The 23,994-nt window shown below is 47.0% G+C and overlaps 1 protein-coding gene across 6 annotated transcripts in view; it reads right to left on the reverse strand.

The window, feature by feature from the left end:
• Positions 1-23,994, reverse strand: part of Mapk14 (mitogen-activated protein kinase 14) — a 57,452-nt gene that overhangs the window by 12,372 nt on the left and 21,086 nt on the right. For all 6 annotated transcript variants that reach the window (XM_028777053.1, XM_028777052.1, XM_028777056.1 and 3 more), the window contains exons 2-8: positions 21,670-21,799; positions 20,269-20,327; positions 10,857-10,968; positions 10,169-10,198; positions 9,857-9,904; positions 8,592-8,706; positions 8,073-8,144 (exon numbers count right to left, since the gene is read on the reverse strand). In XM_028777053.1, coding sequence (XP_028632886.1) covers positions 8,073-8,144; positions 8,592-8,706; positions 9,857-9,904; positions 10,169-10,198; positions 10,857-10,968; positions 20,269-20,327; positions 21,670-21,799 — 566 coding nt within the window. The remainder of the gene's footprint in view (positions 1-8,072; positions 8,145-8,591; positions 8,707-9,856; positions 9,905-10,168; positions 10,199-10,856; positions 10,969-20,268; positions 20,328-21,669; positions 21,800-23,994) is intronic.

Here is a 23,994-nt window from a genome sequence, read left to right on the forward strand (position 1 = left end):
AGGCCTTTATATTTTCTGTGACTATCTGAATAGCTTTTTCACACTTAAGCTGACGTGTGTGTGTGTGGGTGTGTGGGTGGGGGGGGGGGGGCGGGAGACGATGTGAGCCCACCAGGCTTTGCAGGATCATCTCCTTCCTTCATGTGTCCACCTCAAAGCCCCGCAGCCTCCCACCACTGCACACGGGAACACCCTGTGCTCTCTGGACACTGCTGGTGATGCCATCGTTTGTACTCTGTAATCGGCCAGTGCTCGCCCTTCCCCCTTTCACAATCCACAGCAGACGAGGCGAGTGCGCACTTGGTATCGACCCCCAATTACTTCCTTGGGTGGGGAGCAGCTTTGTTGTTTCTTCTGCAGGCTATGCAGCCCAGGCTGGCTTTGAACTCAGGGTCCTTGGGCTTCATCTTCCTAAATGCAGGGAAGACAATGTATGCTATCATGCTGAACCCCACCGCTCATTTTAGACTATCTGTTACATAAAAGGCACATACAACATTTAAAGAACAGACAGAGAAGATGAAGATAGTCTTGATTTAGCTTGCACATACAGAGGCAAAATAAGCATAACTCAGGAACGAGAGCTGCGTCTGTAAGCGGCAGTTGCCCAGCCACAGAACTGCTTATGCAATAAGATGACATCTTGCCTCTCAATTTTTTTTGGCTTAAACATTAGAAAATTCTAGAAAGGTGACAGCAAGGTACATCCTGCTGCCTGTTTTATATTTGGAGTTTTCCTGGAATGCAACAAAGCCATGCGTTTGTGTATTTACATACGGTTGCAGCTGCTTTCACAGCCTGCAACTGTCACTAATCTGGCCCTTTAAGAAAAGATGAGCTAGTGCCCAAAAATTGCATCCTACAGAAAACTGAGGTAACCCAGAAGCAAGTCCACTAACACAGGGTATTTCTGAAGTTAGAATGGTAACAAACAAACACAAAAACCCCTGCTACTGAAAACGGTGACCATGAGAGGCTCCAGGTGTGGGTGTGGGTGGACTGAGATGGGCACTGACTCATTCAGGCCCTGACACTGACGACATGCTAGTGGTGACAGCTGAGCAGCGTCCCTGCGGACAGAAAGAAGCTACACAGTTTATATAAATCTAGCTCCATTCACATTTCTAGTCCCCAGGAACATCTGATTCTATGAGCCACTTCAAGAGGATGTATGGTAACAATAGAAAAAATTAGACTCTTCCAACCCTCCAAGAGGTGATTTGCCCATATGACTCAGAAGTAGCTCACTAACCAGCTGGATTTAGTGACTTTTTAAAGAGGCAAGTTTCTTATTCCCTATGGGGAAGGTGGAGTCTGGGTTGATTCCTGACTTAGCTTCACCTCCAAGCTGCCTGAAGAACATCCATCTTCTGATAGTGGAGCTCATGAGTCTGTCAGCAGGCAGGGCTCATCCATACCGTTCTCCTTTGTCTGCAGGTGTGAGCAACCTCAGACTAAATCACAGCCAGCTCCTCAGCCTCATGCCCGCCCTTCTGAGATCTGTCACTCAACTTTCTTCTGCCTGCCTCAAACTACTACTCTTGAAAAGGCTCAAAGCTTCCACTCAAGACAACTATGGCAGGCGCTGCTAAGCTCTTTATGCAGCTGGGAGGGCGGCCTCTACTCTTTCTGTATTAGGCCTTTTCTTTTCCCACTGTCCCTTCCAAGAGTTATTCTAACAAGAAGCCTTTCTGCACATGCTTTTTGAGATGGCCTCAAACTCACTACATAGCTGCGGTGACCTTGAACTCCTGACTCTCCCGTCTCCTCCCTGGTCTTGGGCTAACAGACATGTGTACAGCAATGCCATGACCTAGAGTTTTACTCCGTGCTTGACGCTTCTCTGCAGGTACTTTTTATACCTCTTACTCCTGACTCTGCCTTGCTCTTCCAGCAGAGGAAGACTTCCATCTGAGTCACCTCTGTCACTCCTGTTGGTTCAGTCCGACTACTCTGGTTTGGAGGGCAGCAGCATTGCTCCAGCCTTGCCCAGTGCAGGCAGCCTGGCAAACACTGACTGACCCAGACACCTGACTCACTGTTCCGCCCTATCCTCAAAACCCAGAAAAACATGCTATGTAGTTTATTTAAAAAAAAAAAAAAAAAGTAGAAAAGAGGATTACTGAGCACAGCGCCCAGGGCGGGGGCCGTGGATGGAGCCGCTGCAGCACAGCCTGGGTAGAAGTAATAAACACACTATGAAAGAAAAACCTCCTCAGTAGCTAAGGCAAAGCTGCCACCCAGCTATGTGACACTGCACAGCCTGGCATCTCCACAGAGAGCTATCCTTCACAACTGGGATAGCCCTTCTTTCCCCACACAGAAAGTACGTTTACCGTCAGTTTAAAATCCATTTCGAGTAGGATGACAATACCAAATTTAACTCATAAGTTATCTGAGGCCAAAGATGCTGAAGGCAGAATTAACAACTGAGGGGTAAAGGACGATGAGATAGTTAATGTAACTGAGGTTGACTACCATAGCAGTTAAAGAAGACCCTGCCTCAGCCTCCCGACTGCTGGGACCACAGGTGTGTACCCTCATGCCTGGCTGAATTAAGTCTTTGGGGGTGGGGGTCGCTCTAGTGACAGCCTAGGACAAGCCTCTCTGAAAGCCAGCCTGCTCCCTTTTCTGGATTATAGACGAAGGGACTTTCACTGGAACATGCAGAAATAGTTCTCAAGATTTATGGACATGGAAAGTCTGCTGTTTTCTAAAATATATATATATTCTCAGGGACAAAAGGCAAAGAACAATCTCATCACAAAATACTTTTCTTCGATATTTACTAAGACACTTGCTTTTTTTTTGAGACAGGACTTCACTGTGAGCATTTGCTTGGGATTCACCAAGATGGCTTCAAACTCAGATCTGCCTGCCTCTGTCTCCCGAACGCTGGCCTTACAGGCGTGTGATAGCAGGCCTGGCCTCAGGCTGGCCTATGGAGCTGCAGGCTTGGCAGCTGTGAGGTGCCCGATGGGCGCTGGTCTGGAGCTGTCCGTCACTGAGCCATCTTTCCAACCCTAAAGCACCAGTCTCTAGTGTCAGCGGTGCAGCTTCTCTTTAGAACTGAGGACGACTTGTGGAGACGCAGCTCAGTGGTGCAGTATCTGCCTGGCATACATAAGCACTCCCTGAGTTTAAGAAAAGAACCAACTGGGGCTGGAGAGATGGCTTAGTGGTTAAGAGCACTGACTGCTCTTACAGAGGTCCTGAGTTCAAATCCCAGCAACCACATGGTGGCTCACAACCATCCATAATGAGATTGGATGCCCTCTTCTGGTGTGTCTGAAGACAGCTACAGTGTACTCATCAATAAAATAAATAAATAAATATAAAAAAAAAAAAAAAAAAAAAAGAACCAACTAAAAACAAGATAAGACAGCAAACTGACACTGGAGAGTAATGGGTAGCTACGATATGGTGTGCGTTCTACTGCGTTTGCTCAACCGCCCACATTTTACTTCATCCTCTGGAGAGAGCAGACACAGGCTTCACTAGACCACTGTGTTGTATATATGCAATGTTCCATTACATGCTTGAAAAAGGACTAACCGTTGCATTGAGACTATTCTTTTGTTCCTTTTTTTTTTTTTTTTTGGTTTTTCGAGACAGGGTTTCTCCGTGTAGCCCTGGCTGTCCTGGAACTCACTCTGTAGACCAGGCTGGCCTCGAACTCAGAAATCTGCCTGCCTCTGCCTCCCAAGTGCTAGGATGAAGGCGTGCGCCACCACCGCCCAGCACATTGAGACTGTTCTAATACACCAAGGACAGCACACAGATCAGTGCAGCAACAGAAGCATGTAAGTGTAACCCAGCAGCCCCGGCACCCTCTGTTCACATCTTTTAAAAAAGAAAAATTCATTTTTATGTGTACGAGCATTTTGCCTGTGTACATATCTGTACCATGCATGTGCCTGGTGCCCACAGAGACCAAAAGAAGACATTGGGTCCCTGAGACTGGAGTTATAGATGTCTGTGAACTACCATGCAGGTGCTAGAATTTGAACAGTCTGGAAGAACAGCTATGCTCTTTAACTGCTGAGCTGTCTCTCCAGTCTACAGGTCACATCTTAGGAGTACCACATCCACTACAATGGGGGAAGGGCCTTTTATGCATGAAGGAAATTTATACTTGATTACACAGGAAAATAGCAAGTCAAGTCTGTGGTCTCTGGTAGGAAACTGTATTGTCTATACTGGATAGAGGCAAGAAAGGCCACAGAGCTTATGATCCTTAAGCTGAAGTGCTGGCATCAGCGACTGGATACGTAACTGACGCACACATGGCTCCCCTTGGAGAGATGGCCTGATACTAAGCTCTCCTTTGCCGTCAAGCTCTATCAGTTGAATTCACTTGACCTGTACAGCCCTCCAGGCTTCCAGAGAAGCCTCCTTACACAACCACAGCTAACACACTTATGAACGGTTTTCTAAGTCACAGCACAGGAGTCAGTGGCAATGACTGTACGACATTATGAACCTAATTAATACTGATAGGCTATAAACTTTAAAATTGTAGAGAAGATTAATTTAAGTCAAATCAGTCATCAAGTCACATTAACCACAGGGCTCTTTACCTACGAGTCACACTATAGGACAGCACACACCTAACAGATCGACGATGCCTCGGAAAGTCCTATTAGGCAGTTCTCAGACAGAAGCTAAGACACAGGCAGAATGACTAAAAGTGAGGTCTACAGAAACCCACAGAGACAATCCAACTCCAGGAAAGAGCAGCCTGTAAACCCGTTTACAAACCACACAGGCGACAGCCACAGGCCTTCTAGGCTAGTTGGAGTGAGGTTGGCATGTTCTCTGGAGGCTTTGAAGAGAGTTCTAGAAACCATAGAACAGGGCAGTGAAGAGAACTTCAGGACCTTAAGAAAAATAGAGGGCTGGAGAGATGGCTCAGTGCTTAAGAGCACTGACTGCTCTTCTAGAGGTCCTGAGTTCAATTCCCAGCACCCACATGGCGGCTCACAACCATCTGTAATGGGATCGGATGCCCTCTTCTGGTGTGTCTAAAGACAGCTACAGTGTACTCATATACATTAAATAAATATTTAAAAAAAGAAAGAAAGAAAGAAAGAAAGGAAGGAAGGAAGGAAGGAAGGAAGGAAGGAAGGAAGAAAGAAAGAAAGAAAGAAAGAAAGAAAGAAAGAAAGAAAGAAAGAAAGAAAGATGCTTTCAGGTTCACCCGGCTAAAACCAAACACATGTGGGTTAACTCCTACTTTTACTGAGAACATCCATCTGTGAGAATTGCCTAGCGACATGACTCAGCTGGCGGAGAGCTTTTTTAGCATGCATAAGGCCCTGGGTTCCAGGCCCAGCACAGCATAACAACAGGCACGGTGGCTCAGGGGACCGAGGCAGGAGCACTGCGAGGCTGAGGCTGTCCTGAAATACACAGTAGTTCCAGGTGAGCACGAGCTACAAAGACAGACTGTCTCAAACAAAACAAAGCAAAACACATCTACCAACAACAACGACAAACAAAGAACTGTACAGAAAAGATAGAAAAGACATCAGATATGCTGGAAATCGGGAGAGACCTTAACTACTGTAGGCCCAGGTGCAAAGTATAAACTTGCCTAAAACACCCTAGAGAAGAGGCACCTCAGAGCCCCCTGCCCACTGAGGGCTGGTTAGGAAGGTCTTTCTAGGACCTGGTCATAGTGCTCAGCTACTCTGAGGTCATTGCAGCCATGGTCCAAAAAGACCCAGCTACTGACTAACCTGGCAGCAATGATGCTGGTTTTTGAGGCACGCAGAACCCAAGAATGATGGGGTGGCAGAAGCATCCACATCTCCAAGGGAAGCCTGGGCAGTGTACACCAGGGCTGGACTCACTGTGACGGCCTGACAGTGTGACCCATGAAGCTGTGAGAGGCCCCACAAGTGTGAGCACCCAGAATGTGGGCTGTGGACAGAGCGACAGGCAGTGAGCCAAGAGAGAAAGCAAATGGATACATCCAGCAAGGTCATAGGAGGTGGGCTGCCTAAGTCCTTTGGAACTCAGATGGTGCCACCCGAGCCTCTGATGATGGATGTCAAACTGGAATTTTAATGCTCGATCTCACCTTGCTCTGGTCTAGTCCTTCCTTACTCTTGGATGAGAATGTTTACGCCACTAAAAACTAGAAATATATAATCTGTTTATTGATTTTAACAGGGGCTACAGCTGAGTTTGCCTTGAATCTCGGAGACTCAAGAGGATCTGGATTCTTGGACATGGACTGAATGTGTTTCATACTACAAGCTAAATAAATGGTCTTTAGAGGCTCGGGATAGAGTATTAACAGTATGGACCTCAAATGTCTCCTGCTGCGGGTCTGACCCCAGCTGGTGCTACTATTTTTCATGCTGGGAACTTTAGGAGATGGGGGTCTGGGAGAGGAAGCAGGTCACTAGGAGTGTGTCCTGGAAGGTACTTTGTTCTTGGATGCTTTCCTCTCCCCCAACCTCCTCTCTTGCGTGCACGTGCGCTCTCCCCCTCCCCCCTCCCCTGCTTCCTGGCCACCATGAAGTGAGCAGCCTCCTGTGCCACATGCTCTGCTGCCATGACGCTCTACCTCACCATGGACCCAGACTTCTGAACCCATGAGCCAAAAGTAAGTCTTTCTCACAGGTATTTGTCTGTGACCATGACTAGCTGCTGATACAGTGATCTGCTTTCACAGATACTGGTGAAGTTAGCACTTCCTGGTGGTTCTGGTCTCAGTAAATTCTCACAATCACCAAGCTGTATACAGCTAAGGAAACAGAGAAATGTGGATGTTGGAAAACTTGATCAAAGCTACATAGTTCTAAACAAAAAAATCTAAAATCTAAATTCCAGGGCCTTGGCCTCTAACTGTGAATACATAGATTACAAAAGCAACACACTGAGAGGCTCCCCTAAGGATGAGTCGGTCTGCCCGCCTGCCTGCGTGTCTGCTCGCATGTCTGCCCGCCCACCCACCTATGAAGGCATGTGTGTCTGGGACAGCTGGAGAGACACCAGGGGAAAGGAAAGAGAAGAGAAAGCAGCTTCAGGATGGTCCCAGAGGACAGCACAAGGTGCATCACAAATCCCGTCTAATCCTCTGAGCTTGGACTGTGAGCAAGCCAAAATCTCAAGGGAATAGAGACGGTAAGGTAAGGTGCTGACACCCTAGAGTGGGGTGTACCTGCAACACACAGAGGAACAGACAGCATTCCACGAGGAACAAAGGATTCCACTCCATAAAAGACACTGTCTAGCAGAAAACTGTCAGGACAGACACAGTGGCATTGCAGTCACTGGAGAAGGGCAGCCCAAGCTGTCAGCTCGTGGGCTTATAGACTCAAGGTGTGTTAGGCAACGCTCACCCTGCAGTTAGAAGGTAAGCATGTGCTGCTGCGGTAAGAGCCCAACCAACACCATTTGCAGGGCACTAGAGTTCTGCAAAACTCCTCCTGAAGATAGATTTTAAGCATCCGTTTTAACATTCTCGCATAACATCCTCCCTAAGCAGAGCTGATGGGAGTTCCCACACACATAGTCGATGATGTTACTCCTAAGCCACAGAACAAGTGCCCAGCAGATAGGAAAGGGTGCTTGGTGCCCAAAACCCAGATGGTGCTAAATACGGAACTAAAGTGGGGCTGGCTCTAAGCGGAACAATGCTTTGTGGAGAACAAAAGCACACAACAGGGCCTCTCTCTCCTCTTCCTTCTTTAGTTGGTTATTAAGCAGCAAGTAGGGCAAGACTCAGCAGGTGTGTCAGCACAGGGCCCCACAGTCTGTTTAGTACATAAGCAAATATGAGAACCAGATATCTCTGAGGTACAGGTGGCTGTGTACACTCGCCAAGGACTTGCAGAAACTGACTAAACTCATTAATCAAGACTTGCTGCAAAAAGACACAGGTGACTTTTAAGCTTGTTTTCTCAACCCCAAAGCCTTTTCTTGGCAATTCAACAAGAGGACAAACCTCAAAAGCAAAGCCTGAACTGCAAAGAACTGAGTCTTCCCCACAAACAAGGGGAGCGTACATCTACAACAACACACAGATGAGAAATAGGGCCAAACGTGTTAAAGGATACGGTCTGTACCAGGGAACAACGTTCTTCCGGTCAACAGCTCAGCCATGATGCAGCCCACGGACCAAATATCCACTGGAATAGTAATGAGGGTACAAGCACAGACATGGTTTCTATTCATATTCATGGACACAAATGACTCTAACTACGAGCGAGAGAGTCAGCATTTAAGACACCAAGGTTTGACAATTATTATTATTTTTTTATAGAAATGAACTTATTAAAACTGGCACTTAAGAAAGGGCCCCACAGGTCATGTAACTCAGAATATAATTAAGATAAAAGAAATAAGCAACTCACAAAGGGGCAAAACTTTGTTACTGATATAATTGTGGATCTTCCCAGGAAACGTAAGTGTTAGGATTAAGAGTCCACTCCCCACAAGTAGTGTCACAGAGAGAATGACAAGGAATACTTAAGAAGAAAGGCCGCTCCAACTGCTAAGTCATTCATCTGAAAGCCAGGTTAAGGAGCACCCCTTCCCCATCTGGGCCAGGCCGGGCCGGGCGTCTGGAGCAGCACCTGTCTGGTTGTAGTGCATCCAATTCAGCATGATCTCAGGGGCTCTGTACCACCTGGTAGCCACGTAGCCGGTCATTTCATCATCAGTGTGCCGAGCCAGCCCAAAATCCAGAATCTAAGGGCAAGAGCAGAAGTCAGACACAGGAGTGCCAAGTCAAGGGAAGCAGAACGTGAGTGCCCCATCTGCACTTAAGAGTGCACGGTGAATGAAGCACTCCAAGAAACGTCAAAATAAAGCTGCGAGCAAAGCTAGCAATTTACTCAAGGACAAAAAAATCCGCCCACACGGGTGGGTCTGCACACGGCCGTTCACAACAGGTTTATATTCCCGAACCACAACAGAGGCAAGCATCCACTCACGGGCCGACAGGCTACAAACTTTGGTATGCTTGTGAAATGAAGCTGCTGAGCAGCCACGTGAGAACACTGAAGCACACACAGATGGACACACAATCCAGGGATGTGCGTGATTCTGTACGGTCCATTTATATGAAATACAAGATTAATCCAGAGTCAGAACTGGGTCAGTGGCTGCCAGCATTGGATGAAGGGTGAGGGTCACGGGTCACTAGGAGGGGACACTCAAAACTTTTTGAAGCTCTGGAGGTTACTATGTCAAAACTGTGGTTACATGGACATTAAATCCCTACAAAGAGGTATACTTTTTCTTTTCAATTTTATGTATATGAATGTTCTGCCTGCATGTATATCTGTGCACCAAGTCTGTGCAGTGTCCACAGAGATGAAAAGTGGGCATCAGACCTTCTAGCTGCAGACGACTGGGAGCCTCTATGTGGCTGCTGGGAAATCAGCCAACCCTCTAGCCCCTGCATAAATTTCAAAAAATTCATTAAAAAAAAGAAAAAAGTGCAGTACTATTTACTTTTTAAAGAGAACTAATTTACTTAGGTCTTATTAGATCATTCTGAGATCTGCAATTTTTCCTTTTAGAAATCTATTTAATAATCAGTGTTCTGGGAATGCTTAACTGACATTTACACTATAATATCCCTTTATCACGATTAATGTGTTACATTTCTAATTTAGCTATCTTTTAAAAATGAAAACAAGATACCGACATTTATTTCCAAAGTTACTTAAGCAGCTTGCTCAGCCTGTTTCAAACCTCACAGTCTGATATTCCTAAGGACAAACGACTTTTCAGAGAGCAAGTCATGGCTTATAAATCATTTTCTCTAAGTGTGCTTGGTCATGACTGTGAGGCACACTCAAGGGAAGCAAATGGTCCATGTCTTCGTTCTTACCTTGAGCTCACAGTCTTCGTTCACAGCTAGGTTGCTGGGCTTTAGGTCCTGGAAAGCAAGCAGAGAGAGCGTATCAGTGATGCCGAGTCCACTCCTGCACACATGGGGAAGAGTCCCCAGAGAGAAAGGCAGACTTCAAAGCCTTGAGCAGGCAAATGGCAAGTGTTCCTTTGCCTGTCTACACTGAAAGGAAGGCTGAAGTAAATCACTATTTCAGTGACAAGTGTAGACTGAGACCTGAACTGGATGCCACTCTTCTAGCCCAACCCACACTACCAAAACAATACCACCTAAGGAAGGTGCAATACATACCCTGTGGATTATGTCAGCCGAATGGATATACTGCAAAAGAGAAGAAAGTCAGAACGAAAGCCATCTTCAGCTCTGTGGCGTCACAGCCTCTAGGATGCCTGTAGTGTTCCCCCTCGGCCAGCAAGCACTGCGCATGGTCACAGTGGGTTCTTACACAAACTGTAATTCCCCACTCCACCTACTGGAGTTGTCAACCTATTTTCTTTCTCGAGGATGACCTCAGTAAGGGTTCCAATATGCCAAACATCAAAGGTGGTTTTGAAGTGCTCCCTCCCCACCACTAGACAGCCCTGGTGGCTGGCACTCCTTAGGCTACACACAGTGGTCCTTGTTTTTCAGCCCGTCAAGTCCTGAGAAGGAATATAAAAGCAGCTCACAGCACTGAGGAATGTCTCAAGGTCTCAGTATCACAGACTGGATGGATACCAGGGTGCATCAAGATGCTACTAACTTTTCAATGTGGCTCAAAGTCCCTGTCTCTTGGATATTCAGACTAGGGATCAAAGGGAAGGACAAACTAACATTTGCTTTCTAGTGAACTGTGGCCTGGGAAATACAAGAGCAGCAGGGTAGGTTGATTCTGTAACTCTTTTAAGTTTTTCATAAGAAAAACTGTCTTTTCTAAATTCTCACTACACAGGAAAGAGTGATAATTCATTTCCCCAAATGACAAAGCTATTGCCTATACCTTCAGCCCTCGGAGGATCTGGTAGATAAGAAACTGAACGTGGTCGTCAGTAAGCTTCTGGCACTTCACGATGTTGTTCAGGTCTGCCCCCATAAGATGGGTCACCAGGTACCTAGAAATAGAAGGGGTGTGTGTGTGTATGTGTGTGTGTATGTTACATACTGACCGAGCCAGGAAAGAAGAACCACACCAGCTCAAACTGACTCAACCTTCCTACATGCACTAACATCTCCACACTTAGGCCCACTTTGACTTGCTATGTCCTTTTCCAGTCTGTAAAGAAAACACTGAGGTGAAAAGAAGGTATAGACGGAGATTAGAAAGGCACATATGCACTGTAAGTGCTTTCTTTCTCTTTGTATTCTCTTTTCTAAGACAAGTTTTACGTACCCCAGGTCACCGCAAACTTAGTCAAAGATGACCTTGACTTTCTGATTCTTGCCTCTACATCTTGAATGCTAGGGTGACGGAGTATACCACTGTGGGGGTTTGACTGAGAATGGTTCCCATAGGTTCATATATTTGAATGCTTGGTCCCCAATTATGGATGGAACTGTTTGAGAAGGATTAGTAGATATACTAGCTACTTTTGTGTCAATTTGACATATTGCCTTGCTTGTTCTTTGACTATTTGTGTTTATTGTCTTACTTGTTCCTTGACTATTTGCATCTGTTGTATTGCTAGTTCCTCAACCTAGAACTGACCTTAATACTTGCATGTAATTAAAATGGTATAAAAGCAAAAAGGAGGAAAGAGGATGGGCTAGGAGTTTTCTAGGGAGGGGAAATGGGGAAAGGGAATGGCATCTGAAATGTAAATAAATAAAATATCAAAAAAAAAGTTATCAGAGAGGAGGGCGCCTCACTCGAGAAAATGCCTCCACAGGATCTAGGTGTAGGGCATTTTCTTAATTAGTGATTGATGGGGGAGAGCCCAGCCTACAAGGCATGTCACCCCTGGACTGGTAGTTCTGGGTTCTATAAGAAAGCAGGCTGAGCAAGCCATGCAGAGCAGAGCAAGGCAGTCAGCAGCGCTCCTCCATGGCTCTGCATCAGCTCCTGCCTCCAGGTCCCTGCCCTCACTGCTTTATATGAAGTGAAACTGTGAGTGAAACCCTTTCCTTCCCAACTTACTTTTGGGTCATGGCAAGTCATCACAGCCACGGTAACCCTAACTAAGATCGGAGGACATGTCATTGGGGTAAACTTGGAGGTTTCAAAAGCCCAAACCAGGCCCAGCCCCTGCACCCCCATGATAACGTACAAACCTCTAAAGCTGTAAGCAAGCCCCACGTTAAATGCTCTCCTCTGTCTTTTCGCAACACAACAGTGCTCAAGATCCAGCCTGATGCTTCAGGACGCTAGGCCCAGCCCTTCAGCTGTCTTCTCTATCTTTGCAGTAGAACCCCATGGGATCATTACCTGTACACACGTAATAAAGAACCACGCACCTGCAATCCCATCATCATATGTCTGCCTCATTAATCCGGTGCTGTTTTAAGATTTTCAAAGTGCAATCTTAACCTTTCAAAAACACCTGCAAAAGGCTGGGGCTCATGAGCACTGTCCGCTCCACCTTAAAGGAAGGAGGAGCAGGGACGGCCAGAGCGCCCGCAGGTGTGGTGCTTTCTGGCGTGAAATGGGGGTGTGAGCGCACTCAAGCCCAGCAGGCTCGGCACACAAACCTCACTACTGCAGCAGCAGCAGCACAGGGACAGAGCAGAGCCAGGGCCGAGTGTGTAAGTGAGGGCAGGTGTCTCTCCCCTCTTCCCGAGGCTCAGGAGGGTTGACCACTGTATGATGACCAGGGGGACTTGGCCTAGTTTTGGCTTGAAAGTGAGCTTTTAGCCATTTTCCTAACACTTGCATGTTTATCTCACCTTAAGGAAAAGGTGAACTTCACACATAACTTAAGGATAAACTAAGAGGCTGGAGAAATGGCACATCAGCGAAAGTTCTTCCTGCTGTTGAGGGGACCTGAGTTCAGTCCCCAAAACCCATGTTGGGCAGCTCATAGCTGCCTGTGCCTCCAGCTCCAGAAGACCTAACGTTCTTTTTCTGGCCTCCGTGGGCACTGCACTCATGTGCATATAAACACACCCTTTAACATACATACAAAATACTTCTTTAGAAAAATAAAGAGTAGCCATGTGTGGTGGCGCACTCCTTTAATCCCAGCACTCAGGAGGCAGAGGCAGGCAGATCTCTGTGAGTTTGAGGTCAGCCTGGTTTATAGAGTGAGTCCCAGGACAGCCAAGGCTACACAGAGAAACCCCATCTCAAAAAAACAAAACAAAACAAAAACAAAAAAAAACAAAAACCAAACCAAAACCAGAGTAAACTAGACTCTGAAGTGTTTTTATCAAGGCAGTTTTGATTTTAGTGGCGTTCCAAGCCCCCAAAGAATATATTCAAAGGCAGCTGCCAAGCCTGAGGGCCCAAGGCCCATGATCAGAAGGAGCACACCGTGGAAGGAGAGCAGTCACTCCTGTAAGCTGTTCTCTGGCCTCCACATGCATGCTGTGGCATCAACATTCACTCATATGCACACATGCAGATACATTAATTCATATTATTTCAACATTTTACAGATGTCGCCATAGTTAGTCAATTGCCCTAACAGTTCCTCAAAATCTCGTGAAGAAAGACTGTCAAGAACACAGTGCTGTTTCCTCATCCCAGCCACTTACTTTTTGGTGGTGCTGAGGAACCAGTGCCTTGTGCATCTGAGGCAGACACTCTTTCAACTGAGGTACCCCCCTCCCCCACTCCTGGAGCTAGTGAGACAGGTCTCACTATTTACCTCGGCTGCCCTTGTCATTCTCCTGCCTCACCCTCCTGAGTGCTGGGCTTAGAGGCATCCAACCCAACAGCTGCTTCAGGAACTGTGTCTTTTTAGCTTCAGACTGGCATATAATCTGATAAATGTAAGAATGCTGACTAGGGCTCCTAAGATGGCTCAGTGGGTGATAACACTCACCACGAAAGCCTGAACTCAATCCCGAGGACCCAACTCCCCAGAGTTGTCCTTGACCTCCATACCACAGTACACATGCATCTGCAACCATCACACACATCACACATAGAGGCACAGCAAACGGTGAGAGCACACGGCCCCAGTGGGACCCCCAGCCCCCTTTCCTATCACACACAGCTGTTTCTGATGAGCTGGGAGACGTACGCAGTGGATCCAGTCTTCTGATCCATTTTATCACAACCGTTTCTAAGAGGAGGAGGAGACTGTCACACCACCGCGTTAGTACAATTAGTCACTTACACAGAAATAACCAGCACAGCTCTCCTAGGCTACCAGTCAACTGAAAGCACTCTTTACGGGGCCGGGCTCTTTCAGCTCATCAGTCCATGCTGTTCCCACAAGGTCCAAGATCAATCTATTATCACCAAGTAGCAAATTTCAGCTCACATACAGAAGGAGTTCCAAAGCAAATCATACAACACAGGACAGGAACAAGCACCAGTTACTGCTTATGGGTGGCAAGCCACTTCTCAAATCAGCCGGCTATGGAAGCGCAAGCAGGTGAACTCACTGTCTAACCAAGTTCCATAAAAGCAGAATGGATAATCTGAAAGGGGCACCACAAGAGAGGCCCGTGTCTCCACAGTACTCTGATTCTGACAAGTGTACTTAATGGCATTTGAGAAGACATGCTTGATATTATCACTGGACTAAAGAGTAAATTCCTACAATAAATTAAGGAAGGCTGGAGTGCACTGCAATAGGAAAGCTATCCAATGCCTCATCTTTAGAAGATTAAGTGAGATTATATTGTAAGCTGAAGGCCAAAACAACAACTTCACTACCGGATTCCAGTTTTGCTTCTAACTTGGGACGTGACATCCTCTAAACTTAAGTCCCCAGTAAGACAAGTGACTTGTCTCTCAACCAGCACTAAGTGGAATTCAGGATTGGTGATTTTTGGGGTTCCAAACCACCCTGTTCCAGAGTCACACTTGGGTGACAACCAACTATCAAGATTCCCACTATCTCAGGCTTTTTAAAAGCACAATACAAAGAAGGTTCAAAACAAAACAAAAACCTCTTGTTACAGCTTGGCATCTCCATCACTGTGGGCTCTATCTAAAAGCAATTAGGAAAAGGCAGAGCATGTCTTCCAGATTTAAACAGGCCTGAAAACGGTGGCAGGAGCTGACAATTAACCACCAAGGGTCACACTTCTCATTCATTCAGTGAGAGAGAATCCCTCCAGCCCCTTACTCCGCCCCAGTAACCTCTGACCTCACTGGCTATTTCCTTATTGGCTCTCAGCTGCACACTGGGCTTTGAATACGATAGAACACAGTGGTGCCAGGTATGACCTTGGCTATGTAACGGGAAACGGAAGCAGAGCACCCAGAAGGAAGCAGCTTTGTTTACACTCATGTACAAAAAAGTTCCAATCTGTCCCCTCACCTGACAACCTAGATGCTAAGTCTACATCATAGTGTTGTGTCAGTTGACAACTCTGACATCCAAGTCCTCTGTAAGTCTGGGATGCTGCTAAAACCCAGCTAACAGCTCAGACCATCTGCATGTCGTACACTCTCAGCCACTTGAATGCGTCATGTTTTTGACTGTTCTGCGTTTTAAAGACAGGGTCTCTCTATGTAACCCCAGCTGTCCTACAAGTTGCTAGGTAGATTGATAGGTTCTTGCAATCATTTATTCTACAAATAATACCTGCAGGTACGCCCGCTACTGCTCCAGACACTAACAATCAGGGATAGAGGAGAGCATCCCGCTCTAACAGAGCTTACAAGGCAAGGGAGAAAACCCACAGGAGGATATGACGACAATATTTGCAAAGCACCAGGCAGAGTAAGGCAGACAGCTCCTGGGGATCACAGCTCAGCTAGGGCACACGAGGGGACAAGTGTCTGATGCAGAGACCCCTGTATGGGGCCAAAGGGAACAATCAGCAAGTGTGAGAGGCCGGGCTATGAGGAGAGGAGGCAGAGGCTTTGTTGGGGTATGGCTGGTTGTCTGTATTAGAAAGGATACAAAGAGAGACACAAGAGGAAAGTGGGTCACACAAGGTCAGAGAGTGCACAGAGCCAGACCATGCTGGGCCTCCCACACCCACCACACTGTGTGCTATGTGGTCATCTAAACTCAATGATTAGAGAATATGCTTGCAGTCTTCCTCAAGGATGAGAACTGTGTTTGGCAGAAGCAGATATTCAAACAGTGAACAAAATCTATGAGAGCAAACCGAGAAGTGCTGCTGAGGCGGCGCCTGCACGCCTCCATGGCTGAGCTGGCGGAGGAGCAGGGCTTGCTCAGCAGGCACCGCACAGACCAGGTACAACGGTGCATGGCAGTTATCCTAGAACCAGGGAGGAGCAAGCTGGAGGGTCTGGGATTCAAGGCCGCCCTGGGACACATGAGATCCCGTCACAGAGATAAACTAATACATATGAAGAGTGAGGCAGAGACGCAGACACAGGCAGTCTCCGGGAACTACAGGTCAGCCAGGGGCACCTAGGGGATCCTGTCTCAAATGAATGAATGAATGAAAAAAAAGAAAAGAAAGAAAGGGAAAAAAGAAATCAGGGATGAAGAGTTGTAAAATGGGGAGGAAGTCACTTGGAAGGCTTATTTCCACTTAACCCAGTACAAGCTGGTTTTCCTGAAAGTTGAAAAAGTATTTTTTAAAAAGTCCTAAAGCTAGCCCCTGCCTACTCAGCTAAGACAGCTTAGTTAAGAATGTTTTGGAGACTGTGAGGCAGTGGTGGTGCACACCTTTAATCCCAGCACTCGGGAGGCAAAGGCAGGTGGATTTTTTAAGTTCGAGGCCAGCCTTGTCTACAGAGTGAGTTCCAGGACAGCTAGGGCTACACAGAGAAACCCTGTCTCAAAAAACTAAAACAAAAATCAAACCAAAACTAAACAAAGGGTTGAGAAAAACTGCAGCTCTTTCTAGACTTGACTGTAATATAGTCTACTGAAACTTTCTGCATTTGTAAATATTCAGGATAGACAACAATGACATCTATACACTGAATAGTACAGGCAATAACTAAGAACACCAAGAGAAGTGCTCAAAGGATCTCCCATTTGTGTTGCTGTAAAATGTGCAACCTGCCCAACCATGACATGCAGCAGTCTGCGTCAGATGTGCTCACTTCTCAAGCCATCTTCATGGCTGCATGCTGCTTGCAAACAAAACAGTCTACTGCTCCTTTCTTGAAGGTACACATAGTCTTACAGATGAAGCAAAAATGTGAACTGTATGATGAGAGGAAAAGTGGTAACTGAAACATAGACGCACATACTCAGGAGAAGCACAATCAAAAGCCAGCTGCACATCTGAGAGGCAACTGCAGCGTTGCTGGTTAGCATGGGGCATGCAGCCTCAGAACTGGAGCCTGCTATGCATCCGGCACCCTTCGTCTCTAATCCTCGGAATGTTGTTTTCTTAGTGAACACAAACAGTTCACAAAGGCTCGACAGGCAACACTGCACTCCATTCTCATTCTCTATGTGAAGATGTTTAATATGTAGAGAACACAGAAAGAAGCTCTGTTCTGGAAGCGTGCTAAGTCTTTGACTGGTATCAATATCACCAACAGTCAGCAATGAAACACTCCCTACTGTACGCTCAGGCTCACCACTGTTCTCACTGAGAGCACATTAACTGACTTGCAGGTACTCAGCACTTAGGACACAGTATCCACCAGACAGCACTTGAGAGCTGCTTTGCTCAAACAAGAGCTAGGGACTAGGTAGGGAGGGCTCAGGGGTTAGGAGCCCTGGCTATTCTTGCACAGGACCCCCACTGTGGCTCACAACCACCGATAGCTCTAGCCAGAAGATGTGACACACTTTTCTGGCCTACACAAACACCAGGTATGTATATAGCATACACACACACACACACACACACACACACACACACACACACACACAGCCATACATACATACAATAAAAAAAGATCTTAAAATTTAACCCTTCAAATAGACATCAGCCTTCATTAGTGTCCTTTCAATGGAGCAAAAACAGGCCCACTTTTCATTCCAGAATGCTCAATTAAACCAAAACCCAATACTTGGGGTCCACGAGTCTTTTTTTTTTCTGTCAGAGTCTATCCTCACTAAAAACTTAGGTTACCACTCAGACCCAACTCCAGTGGTTTTCAAAGTCATTCATAAAAAGACTGCAGCAGCATCCGTCTCTCACCACTCTCTTTTGCAGGCACAGGCTGCAACAGGGCTCTGTAGTCTGCTCAGCCTGTGTGGGTGGAGCCTCCGCTCTGCTGCTGAGCCAGGACTACGGGAACAGCCTGTCACTGTTCTGAGTCACTGCCAGTCTTCCTTTTCACTTGCTTCCTAAACTTTCATCTGCAGGTCAAGCTAACATGGCTGAGTTCCTGTACGCGGCCAAGCAGCCTCCTTCCTGCTACCTGCGTTCTCAGTGGCTCCGGCTGGGACCTGCTGCCACCACTCCTCCTCGCCTACTTCATCTTTGGCAGTTCCTGTTTTCCCTTTTCTATAAACATAATACAAGAGGACAAATGCTGCTCTCTGCCTGGTTGTTTGTGGGAAAAGATAAATGGTGTTGACATACATTCCAAAGAAAGAGAGGAGAGAAGCTGGTTTGCACTGGAGCATGAGGAGTGGCGTTGGTACAGTGTGGATGGAGATAACCCCACACAGCCCCGTGCCCAAGGCGTCATTTGCAAGGGCGCTACAGAAGCAGAGAAAGCACTCGGCAGCAATGCAGCGGTCTTTGCTACTTTGTGGGTTCTTCTTTCTTCCCACCCTTTATCCTCTGGGTTCACCCCCATCACTAGATAGAGAGGGGGAGGGAGGAAGGGAGAGAGAGATTCCTGAATCTCATTTCTTTTTTCTTGAGCACGACCACTAGCAAACCGCAACCAACCCTACTGAACAACCACCATCCACCAACCTAGCATCGGGGCCCTAGCATTTATATGCCTTGTAAAAAGTTTCCAGAATTCCAAACATTACACAATCCCAGAAACTAGCTGGAAAACACTGTGCTAGAGCCCGAGGCGAACTGCAGTCAGCTGCTGCAAAGCAGCCCCACATCCCCACACCTGGGACTAAAATGAAAACATTCTTACACTATTTCTGTGAAGTAGTTTTTCATGAAGAAACCAAAATTCCAAATTCTCACTGCATGGCAAGGCTTCAGTCATATGGCTCTGCAGGCTGTAGAATCCTGGTCTGTCCTTTCTTTTGCTTCTTAGCCATGAGAGGAGTGGTTTCTGTTATGTCAACACTCTCTCCCAGTGCTGCCTGGCACCTCTACCAGAAGCCTAGAAACCATGGGCTCATTTGACTACAATGTGGAACCTTTAAAACCAGGAGGTAAGAAACCCATTTTTCTCTTTACATAAGCTAATTTCTTTGGTTATGTGGTAGAGAAAGGTAGCTTACTAATACAGGAAGTTAGGGAAGAGCAGTGATAACTTACAGTTTAGCTTTTACAATAAACATACTTTCCAATTAGGAATTCCAGAGTCCCAAAACAAGAAGAATGAGATGCTACTGCCCTGCTGGCTTCTACACAGTTGCAGATGCCCTGCCTAGAGAATCGTCACAACCAGTTTAGGTGGCTCTTCCTTCATCAATTAACAGTCAAGACAACCCCCTGCCTCAACAGGCATGCCCAGGGGCCCATCAGGTGATTCTGGATTCTGTCAAGTTGATAATTAATGCGGGTGTTAATCATACTAGGAAAGGTACGGTGGTGGGAAGGCTGGATTTGCACAAGACACCTGCTGTCTTGCATCACACGTGTGTCAGCGTGTGAAGCATTCATGAACAACAGAGCAAAGCTTAGGAGCAGGGAGAGGAGCAGCCCCGTCGGACGGAGGTGTGCTGTGTTAGGAGCAGGGAGAGGAGCAGCCCCGTCGGATGGAGGTGTGCTCTGTAGGGCTTCCTACACAGGGCAGTTCCCACAGCTGTTCTCACTAACACATCCATGTGTTACCATTCCCTTCTTTCCTGTTTTATTTCTCCTGGCCTCTACGTGTGCTTCCTGGGACTTCTAGGCTCTGCTTTCTAGGAGGCAGCAGGCTGGAAGAAGTCTTTATCTTAAGTACCAGCATGTAGCCTCAGTGTCAACTCCGCCACCACGAGGCATCAAAGAAGGAAACATCTATGGAGACTGGCATTTATGGAAAAAAATTATAATCAAAGTTCCCTACCCTCCCTGCCTGTGGACTTCTGTAAGCACGCGTCACTGGCTCCGAGTGGCTACACTGTGCCCTGAGTGCACCACCATAACCTTATACTCACTTTATGGACCCCTTCCCCAAGAACCCAGAACAGGTAGAGAGAGAATGATCTTTGGAAGTGTGGATGCTCCTGGACTGCTCATCCCCATCCTCTAGCTAAGGCTGCAAACGCAAAAGATTCACTCACACATCGTTGAATTCTTCCAGGGATCTTGCGGGTGTAAACACGTCCAACAGACCAATCACCTGCAAGAACACATAAAAATCAAACAGTGAGAAAGTAATGGCTTTCTTACAGTGCTTTCTGCAGTGTTTTAGGTAGAACTAACTCCAAGTGCAGACACACCCATGTGCTCAGTCCCCCGACTTTCTACCCAGACTATGCTTCTGACATCATTTCTTTCTGAGGATTTGGTGTTTACAGACAGCATTTCATATGGCCTACGCTACCTTGGACTCCTGCTCTTCCTTTCTTCCACCACCTCCCAAATGCTTACAGACATGTGCCACAGCACCTGGCTTATCACTTCACATAACACCATGAAAAAATCCTGTATCTTCTCAGAATTTAACATGCCAGTAGTGTATCAGACAGCAAAAAGGAATTAGGATTCCTGCCTTACATAATATTTTATTTTGTGTCTCTTTCTCTGTGTCTGTCTCCCCTGCCCTGTGTACATGTGTAACCCTAGATGCCAGAGGGAGGCACTGAACCCTGAAGCTAGAGTTACAGGCAGGTGTGAGTCACTCAATGTCGGTGCTGGGAACCAATCTTGGGTCCTCTACAAGAGCAGCAAATGCTCATAGCCACTGAGACATTTCTCCAGCCCCAAGTCTTTGTTTTTCACTGCATAAAATTGAAAGACTGAAAGGTGAGATAATGTCTACATTAAGTCTAAGTATTCTGGTCATTTCCCATTCCCCTCTGTGCCTGCTTTGTTTAAAAATACAAAGCAACAGAGAGTGGTTCAGTAATTCCAACCCAGCCAGGACTACATACTGGACCCTGTCTCAAACAAACACGTAAAACATACAAATCACAGCCAGCTGTGGTGGCACACACCTTTAATCTGAGCACTTGAGATGCAGACGCAGGTGGATCTCTGTGAGTCTGAGGTCAGTCTGGTCTACAAAGTGAGTTCTAGGACAGCTAGGGCGATACAGAGAAACCCTGTGTCTAGAAAAACAAAACAAACAACACACAACGAACACTACTACTATCTAAGTGAAGAGCAGAGCGGTCAGGTTGGTTCTCAGCCCCCGCAGTGGGGCTCACAGTGGGGCTGAGAAGCACCTGAGATCGCAGTTCCAGGGGTCTGACATCTCTGGACTCTAAGGGTACTGCACCCCATGGTGCACAACAATGCCAGCAGGCAAACACACACAGAAACTAACTCAACACAAATAGAAAGTGACATGCTTCTTGAGATCCTGCAGTAAAACTACACCCCTGGGAAGAGGCCCTCCATCCATCATCCACGACGACCTGACAGCCCTCGTGCGGCATGAACCCACCCTGACAGTGTGTTGTGTGTCCGCGTACCGCATGTGAGCCTTCAGTGTGTGCGGGAGGAGGAGGAGGACTCACATTCTCGTGTTTCATGTGCTTCAGCAGGCGCAGCTCTCGGTAGGTCCTTTTGGCGTGAATGATGGACTGAAACGGTCTGGAGAGCTTCTTCACAGCCACACGGTGCCCCGTCTTCGTATCAAAAGCAGCACTGATGTGAGGAGAACAGCAGAGCCACCGTCAGGAACGCTCCAACTACTCTCTGTAAAACCTTTCAGGCTAGTTCATTTCCAAATTAAATTTGTGGCGACACACACGCACAAAAAAAAACAGAAACCAAGAGATGGACTCTAACGACTCATGACCCACCACCCAGAGAAGGCTCCTATTTATTCAAGAAGCTTTCTTTTGTCTCTTTTGTCTATATCAGCAGTTGGTAAGTATTTTCCAGAGAGGCACAGACAGTAGCATTTTAGACTCTCCATTGCCCCGTAAGGTCCCTGACACAACTCCTCAGCTTGTAGTTGTTGCCTGAAAGCAGCTAGATAATAGGAATCTATAAAGTGGGTGTGGCTATGTTCTAATCAACTTCATGAAACCAAGCAGCAGCCCGTCCAGGGAGCCAACACACTGATAATCTTCGTATGGACCCTGTGCCCAGGCCTCTGTCACCTTGAGACTTCATGCTGCTCAAAGTAAAGAGTCCAGAAATTATGGTGCTTCCAGGAGAATGAGCCCTTCCAAGTGCTAGACACTTCCCAGAGACTGAGGCACACACGTAGGAAGCCCTCGGGTGTGGGAAAGAGTGACAGAGGAGTATAAACACTCACAATAGTGATGTACACAGTGATCGCTGAGTGAAGCCGGGTGGGATAAGCAGCAACGTGACAGCAGTGTAGAACCGCAGTGACCAGTACAGAGCTCTGGCTCACCAGTCTGTCCCTACTCAAGAGTCCTCCTCTCACCCCAAACCACACGGATCCTCACTCTTTAACCATCAATCTGATTTGTAGTAACACTCTTGGGATTTCCCAGCCTCCTTTCTGAGTGCTGCCCTCAGAAGGGTGCTCTCTCACACAGGCTGTAGCGTGGCATCTTACACCACTTCAAGATCACTACTTCCCATTTGTTTTCTAAAAGGCCTTGCTAGCAACCCTGAAGAACCATCAGCTCTGCTGCAGTGATCTATTGACTAGAATTTTCCATCATCCTCCAAAAGTCTGTCCTATCAGAAAGTACTCCTCCACTCCCAACTTTTGACAACATTTTTGGCAACTATATTATCCAACTGGAGGGCATATCCAACATCCTGTTTCCTGACCTCTCCGGAAACTCCACCTCACACAGCACCACACTTCAGCCATCTCTCTCCGGCACCGGCTCCCCTCCAACCTTTCGGCTTGCTCTCTCTACTCCACCTTAGTGCAGCAGGTTGCTGACCTCATTGCTGTCTCTCCAGCTCTCCTGTCTTCAGCCTCCTGACTGCTCCATTGTACTCTTCCCTTGGATAAAGTCTAACCTTGGGTGAACGAAACCACCTAATTACCCAAGGCTAACTATGATTGAAAAAAAGAATCCATAATCAGACTGCTTCTAAGTTTTTACTTCTGAACATAATTGCAAACATACTCTAAAACAGTGACTCCTCTCACAAGGTCACTTTCTACTCTGAAATGATCTCATGACTTCTCTGCCTCTCAAACTTCCAACCCCTCCTCCCGCTTTCCTTGATAGAACAGAAGCTACCAAAGGCAGATCCAGACAGCTCCATCTCTTCTCATGGACCTGTGCCCCCGGGCTGCTCTCGGACAGCACTCTCTACAGTCTCCCTGGCTCTAAGACCACCGACCACACCCTCTGATCAAAACCCAGGACTGACCCACATGCTTTGGGGCTGTCCCACATCTTCTCAACCCCACATCTTCTCAGTGACATCCCTCCCGTGTTACTGACTCACCTTGTTTGCGTGTGTGTGCGCGTGTGTGCACGCGTGCAAACCCGGGGATGTGAATGGCAACAAGCACTCCACCACTGAGTTATTTACATACTGATGCCTCTCCTGGGTCACTTGTCTCAGAATATGCCCTAGAAATTTCCCATATTCATTAAGGCCTTCTGATGATTTCCCTCATAGTTCTTCAAAGCTTAGGAATCTCCGAATTCTTAAGGTATGGGAACCACCCATGTCAGCTTCACCTGAGGATTAATAAGGAAATGCCTGGACACCATCCTAGAGCTACAAATCAGAAACTGAAGAGAGGCCAATTCTCAAACCCTTCATGCACTAAAACAGGAGTTGTCAATCTACACCTCTGCTGTTCAAAGTGCACTCTGCAGGGCCCTGACACTGCCTGGGAGGTTCCTGAGGAGGCAGGATCTTGGTCCACATAGTAGAGTCTGGATTGT

The sequence above is a fragment of the Grammomys surdaster genome, unplaced genomic scaffold (assembly GCF_004785775.1).
Source record: "Grammomys surdaster isolate TR1022 unplaced genomic scaffold, NIH_TR_1.0 277, whole genome shotgun sequence".
Classification (NCBI taxonomy): domain Eukaryota; kingdom Metazoa; phylum Chordata; class Mammalia; order Rodentia; family Muridae; genus Grammomys; species Grammomys surdaster.